At 53.1% G+C, this 6465-nt stretch overlaps 1 protein-coding gene across 1 annotated transcript; it reads left to right on the top strand.

Annotated features, from left to right (window-relative positions):
• The first annotated feature begins 2248 nt into the window (after positions 1–2248).
• LOC123059069 (transcription factor CSA) lies at positions 2249–5819 on the top strand. The gene is made up of 3 exons (XM_044481712.1): positions 2249–2864; positions 2945–3403; positions 5321–5819. Exons 1-3 carry the CDS (start codon positions 2543–2545, stop codon positions 5602–5604), a joined length of 1065 nt encoding a protein of 354 aa, XP_044337647.1. The 5' UTR covers positions 2249–2542; the 3' UTR covers positions 5605–5819.
• The last annotated feature ends 646 nt before the right edge of the window (positions 5820–6465 follow it).

Genomic DNA, 6465 nt, shown 5'->3' with positions numbered 1-6465 from the left:
AAATATAGGGTGGATATGGGGATGCCTGGGCGTGCCCACCACATCAGACCAAACAGGCCTACGCTACCACAGAATGCACCATATCCGCCCCTTTACCTGTCGGATCCTTTTGCTCTCTCATCTCTTCTTCCTCCTCCACGCTGAACGTCTCGCGGCTCCGCCGCCACCCTTGCTTGACAGTCGTTCTGAGCCTCGGCGCCGCCAACACTGGCACAACAGTCATCTTGTCGGTGCTTGCCGCCGCAGACATTGCCGCCGGCTCGGACGCCATCGCGGTATGTCCAACAACTATCAGGTTGCCCCTTGCGCTTTGTTTGTTCGACCCATTGTCTCACCCATTTTTTTGTGATTTATTCATGGGGAAAATCTGATGCTTCATTGGACGAGGAGTATGGACCGACGGAGCTTGATAAAATGATTGAAGATGAGTTCTTCGGTTTGTCGGATAAGGACGAAGAAGTGGACATGATCATGCTCAAAGCATGCAAGAGGAAATGGGCTGACAGGTGTAGTGTATTCTCAACTTCAAGGGCTCAATCAAAGGGATAAGAGTGATAAATTGGGATAGGGTCTCACAGAAGGACTACTTTGCTCCGGACCCGACCTTCTCGGATGATCCATGGTTTGGTCGTTGTTTTCGTATGCAAACCATTGTTTTTGCGTATTATGGAGGGAGTGGAGGCACACAATGACTACTTCAAGCTCACAAGGGATTTTTGTGACCAACTTTCTTTCTCTGCCAAGCAGAAATGCACGGCTACTCCGAGGATGCTTTCACTTGGTTCTGCCGCAGATGATGTTGGTGAGATGGTCTGGATGGGGGAGAGCACATGTCTGAAGACTACTATCAGGTTTTCCCGCGCCATGGTGTAGGTGTTTGGAGCAGAGTATCTTAGAGAACGAAATATGCAGGATAGATGAAAGTTGTTGGCTGTTGAAGAGGCCGGAGGGTTAACAGGAATGCTCAGATCAATTGATTGCATGCATAGGCAATGGAAGAACTGTCTCAAAGGTTTGCGGGGAATGTATCAAGAACACACCACAGAGGCCATCATCATAGTGGAAGCCGTGGCATCACATGACTTATGGATTTGGCATGCTTTCTTTGGAATGTCGGGTTCTCACAACGACATCAATGTGCTTCAACTATATCCTGTGTTCAGGAGGCTTTGTAATGAGGACTCGTCGTCGTGCAACTACATTGTCAACGGTCTCGACTACAACATCGGATACTATATTGCCGATGGTATCTATCCTTAGTGGGTGGCATTTGTGAAGACCATATCTGAACCACAAGTGAACAAACAGAGTCGCTTTGCAACAATGCATAAAGCAGCTAGGAAGGATGCGGAGAGGGCATTCTGAGTGCTTCAAGCTTGTTGGGGAATTGTTTGTGAAGTTGCAATGATGGAAATTAGAAACATTGTGGCAGCTGATGACATGTTGTTTTCTTTTGTACAATATGATTGTCGAGGATGAGGTTGATGGTGTAGCCCAAACCAATGATTTTGAAGCCTGGAGAATAAGTTCAAATCCCAGAAGATCAAGATGCAAATCAGCTTATGAAATTTCTGCAAATGAATCATAATTTTCGAGATCATCAGGTGCACACGTAGCTACTCATTGATCTTATGGAGCATATGTGGACCCATAATGAAAACCAAAGAGTTAATGTTTGAGTTGTGCAAATAAATTTTATGTAAAAAGTATGTATTTCCGGTATCAACATTTGTTATTTACGTGTGACATTGACGTGTAAGATGGACGTGCATGGATTTGCATGAAGAGCTCGGATTTGAGGTATGTGGCTGCCAAGCACAACATATGAGGGGCGGTCCGGCTGCGTCTGCGGACGTGCCCTTGCGCGTCTGCGGACGTATAGTTGACCGGATTTGCCAAGTCCAGATATAGATGCTCTAAAGAGGTAAAACACTTTCTCCACTAACTGTATCGATATGGGAGTAAACTTTAGCATCACCACTTGCCGTTTATACATGGGTCTCTTTGAGATTTTAGAAGTTATACATGGGCTAGGCCCATTATGTTTAACATTTCAGTCAAGTATACCTTCTTAACTTTTTACCCCGGGCAGCCCTAAGCCGAAAGACTTTACTCCGAGCGAGTGGACGAGCGCGCGCCCCACCTCCATAGCCACCGCCGGCTCCTCCGTCTCATGTCCGGGCAGGTGCGACAGCCCGCCGCGCGCAGACGATCCCTAGCTCATCTCACCATCTAGGAGCTCCGCATCCAGCAGTAAAAAAATCAAAGCTCGCGCTGCGACTCCTGCATTTAGAGTGAGCGAGTGAGTGACACTGTGAGAGCTCTAGCACTGTGTAGGTTTGGGTTAAGAAAAGCAAGCTGCCCCATCTTCTCCCTGCCATTTACCCTCTCTTTTCCCTCTTCCTGCTGCGTCCTCTTCTACTCCTACTCCTCTTCCTTTTTTCCAACCGCCTAGGCACTGATCACTAGCCCGCTCGTTCGATTGGAGCCCCGTAGCTACATAGGTAGTTCAAAAAATTAGGTCGACGCTGGCTGTCCTGGGATGCCTAGCACGTCGGCCTGTCCTCCGTGGCTGGTGCGCATGGTGGCCGCAAACGACGACCAGGCATCGTCGTCCTCCTCGTCCAAGGGCGGGGGTGCCGTGCTCACCACCGGCACGGCCACTATAGACAAGGGATACCTCGGCGGTGGCGGGGCGGGGAGCAATGCCGCCGACCCCCAGGAGAGCAGCAGTAGCGGACAGTCCAGGCATGCGGCGCGCGGCCACTGGCGTCCTGCCGAGGACATGAAGCTACGCGAACTCGTGGCGCTCTACGGCCCCCAGAACTGGAACCTCATCGCCGAGAAGCTCGACGGGAGATCCGGTATGTATGGCCAAGCCACCGTGCTCTTCAGCTCATGTACATAACACTATGACGTCTAACTTTTTATGCGTGAGATTCAGGGAAGAGCTGTCGGCTGCGATGGTTCAACCAGCTGGACCCGCGGATCAGCAAGCGCCCGTTCTCCGACGAGGAGGAGGAGAGGCTGATGGCGGCGCACCGCTTCTACGGCAACAAGTGGTCCATGATCGCGCGGCTCTTCCCCGGCCGGACCGACAACGCTGTCAAGAACCACTGGCATGTCATCATGGCGCGCAAGTACCGCGAGCAGTCCATCGCCTACCGCCGCCGCAAGCTCAACCAGGCTGTCCAGCGCACGCTTGACTCGTCCTCCGGGGTGGCTGCCGGTGCTGGGCACGTCGACGTCGTTGGTCACCGCCACAACCACCTCCTGGTCGCCGCCAACGACTCCGCCGTCTTTGCGGACCCCTACGGCTTCAGCTTCAGCCACTGCTGCCTCTCTTTCCCTGCCGGCGCCGCCGCTGCCTCGGCGTTGGAGCCTACCTTCTGCTTGTTCCCCGGTGAGTAACTTATATATCATCAGTTCATCACCGTCACCACCACCACCACAACGTATAGAGGCGGTAGATTTTCTATAGCAGCACTGCAATCTCAAAACTGTTCACACTGACTGGTGGTCCCTCACACATTCCTAGCTGATTATTCTAGACGACTGAGCTTTCGGGACATAAAATACTCTATAGTGGTCGAAAGTTATTTTAAGTGAAGAAAGGTATAGATTTCTACGTTTTCTTAGGAGGGTAGACATTTCAAAGTTAGATCATCTCTAATTCATAGGAAAAATATCTGGGATTATAAGGCATCTAACTTATCCAAACACCCCTTTAGTACCCAACATTTTTTTTGAAAAGAAACCCCCCCCCCCCCCCCCACCCCCAAACTTTTATTAAAAAGCGAAGGCGAAGTACCCAACATTTTATAGGGCAAACAGAAACAATCCTTCACACCCATTAAGATTGAGCAAACACCTTTCAAAAGAAAACTAGGCGAACGCAGAATGGTAATGTTACCTAGCTGACATTCGCTGGAAGAGGGGTGACAAGTGAACGCCATATTATGTGAACGCCATATGATGACAGTTTTAGTTGTGATGAAAGATCAAACAGCGACAGTTTTAAAACGAAAAATGCCTTCTCTGATGAAATTGCCATGTCGCCAACTGTTATCCCCGCACAACTAAAAATGCCATCTAAAACGTTCGCAAATGCCACCCTTCCTGCTGAACGCTCGCCAGTTATGAGCGTCCTAACAGAATTGGGTAAACACATTGTCCCACAACATTTTTCGCCACACTGCTAACTCCAGCGAGCCATGCAGGTCTAATCGACCATCTCTCCGCCCAAGCCTGCTCCCATCGCCGCTACCTCTCAACACTGAGCCAGAGCCAGTGCTCATGGCTGTCGCTGCCGCACCCAACCACCGCCAACTTTTGAGCCTCCTCCCACAACCCGAGGCACATTCCGTGAGGCTTACGCCGTCACCCGAACCGAACCACGGCCATGATCATCGCCGAGAATGGGAATTGGGTCTCCCCCCCCCCCCCCCCCCCTCCTCCCCTCCCCCCAACTCGCATCCAGCCTGCCGGCCTTCGGCCTCCGCACTCACTGGCCTTGTGCACGCAATATGTTCAATGGAATGAGATATCCACATTATTTTTCCTTTTTTTGTTTTTAATAGTGAAAGTGTAGTTTTTAGTTCCCCGCAAAAAAAAAGTGTAGTTTTTAGTAGTGAAAGTATAGTTAAAATGGGGTTTTTTTTTACATACAAAAGAGGTGCGAATTAGAAGGGAAAACCCTAGATGAAGTTTTGAGGATGCTGACGCATAGCACGTACTCCTTCCTAAATCAATGGATCTGCTGCGTACTACTCCGGCGAAGCGCACGCGTAGAGGCAAGGGAGGCCCCCACCGTGCGGTACGTACACGGCCGGCCTTTTCGTCGGTTGCACTGCCACCGGCCGGCAACCGAAATAAATGCCTCGCTCGAAACGGGCGGCATGTGGGCGTGAGACGATGGATCGAACCAACGAAGACCAGGCACTGGCCGGGAAGACTTTGGACTTTTGCCACGCACAGCACACGCACAGTGATCCTCCCGCACACGCACGCACGCTCAGTCCATCGCTCGCTCGCCCGCGCACGGGCCACAGGGCGCAGCGACAAGCACAGTGTTCCCGCACACGCACGCTCGGGATCAGGCGCGCACGGGCTGAGCAGTTGCTGCCGAGCGGTATGGGGGGAGATCCATCTGCCTCGTCCTCATAAATGGCCCTCTCACCTGCACTGTAACCACCACCGCTTCTCCTGTCCTTGAGCTGTTCCCTTTTCTTCGTCGGTTGACGATCCCGATCCAGTTTTTACCGTGTAGTAGTATGAACCAGTAATGTTTCGCTCGTGTGTTTATTTTGTCTGGCTGCAGGGCCCGGCGCCGCATCCAACTCTGTGCACGACGGGCGCCTCTCGTGGCCGGACGCCATGGCCGTGCGAGGAGGAGCAGGAGGTGGCGGCCTTTACGGGGAGCCGCTGCCGGCGCGAGGAGGTTGGACCGGCGGCGGCCACCATGAGATGGCATGGTTCAACTCTGACGACGCAAATGGATCGTCTGCCGCCGTGTTTGCCGTGACGGACCAAGCTGGCGTTCACTTGGACGGCACGTCGCCGTCGCCGACTTACATAGATTTCCTCGGGGTTGGAGCGACATGATGGATAGACGGATGCATGGATCGATGCCGATGCTCTAGCAGAGAGTGCGTGCGGCAGGTGGATCACTAGCTAGCTCTAGCCTCTAGATAGCTTACTATAAAAGGCACTAGCTATGTTGGCTCTGTATATTTGGCTGGCTTGTTTGCCACTCTACTTGTTTTAACTCGTGTACCACATGAACATCAGCTTGTGTTTGGAATCAACCAATCCACAGTTCGCGGTGGAGGATGGAAACTGCTGAAGTTCCCAGCACGGATGATGGCGTTGCCCGACACGACACGTCTCTCTGGCGACACGGTGGGCGATCCTGCGTCGCAGCGATGGCCGGCGTGGTACGCCGCGGATTTCCGGGCGGTAAAGCTGCTCCGGTACAGCCGCGGCGAGGTGGTGCTGGGCTCGCAACCGTCGACGGTGCGCCTCGTCGACGAGCGGGGGTACACGGTGGACACACGGACCAGTGGAGGGCTTGTAATTGCCCCTGGTGCCACGATCGTGTTCCCATGTCATGTTGCGCGCATCGAGGGAGAGGACTGGGACGGGGGCGACGCCTCAGGAGCCGGCGAGGGAGGAATTGCGGCCGGTTGGAGAGGGGCTGTGGCAGGTGGGGGATTAATACTTGGTGAGATTGCCCCAAACCCATCTCGTCTTCCGCTTCTCCCTCCCCACACCCCATCTCCTCCCCCGCTTGCTGTCTGCGGCGGCGATGGTGGAGATCGACGAGAAGAAGATGCAGAGGTTCGCAGTCAGGGACGCGCGCCTGCGGGCTCGCCTGCGGGCTCGCCTGCGAGAGATCGGGTCGTGGTACACAAGCAAAAAAAGCGATGTATGCGGAGGCGGAGGCGATCTTCGAGGGGCTGACGA

This window comes from Triticum aestivum, chromosome 3A (genome assembly GCF_018294505.1).
Source record: "Triticum aestivum cultivar Chinese Spring chromosome 3A, IWGSC CS RefSeq v2.1, whole genome shotgun sequence".
NCBI classification, from domain to species: domain Eukaryota; kingdom Viridiplantae; phylum Streptophyta; class Magnoliopsida; order Poales; family Poaceae; genus Triticum; species Triticum aestivum.
The sequence above is the reverse complement of the archived record's forward strand: the minus strand, read 5'-3'. Positions and strand labels throughout refer to the sequence as shown.

Excerpts from the sequence above, each read along its gene's own strand:
- LOC123059069 (XM_044481712.1), top strand. The coding sequence starts at position 2,543 with ATGCCTAGCACGTCGGCCTGTCCTCCGTGGCTGGTGCGCATGGTGGCC. Across the intron at positions 2,865-2,944 it reads GAAGCTCGACGGGAGATCCG|GGAAGAGCTGTCGGCTGCGA; the intron begins GTATGTATGGCC and ends CGTGAGATTCAG. Across the intron at positions 3,404-5,320 it reads TACCTTCTGCTTGTTCCCCG|GGCCCGGCGCCGCATCCAAC; the intron begins GTGAGTAACTTA and ends GTCTGGCTGCAG.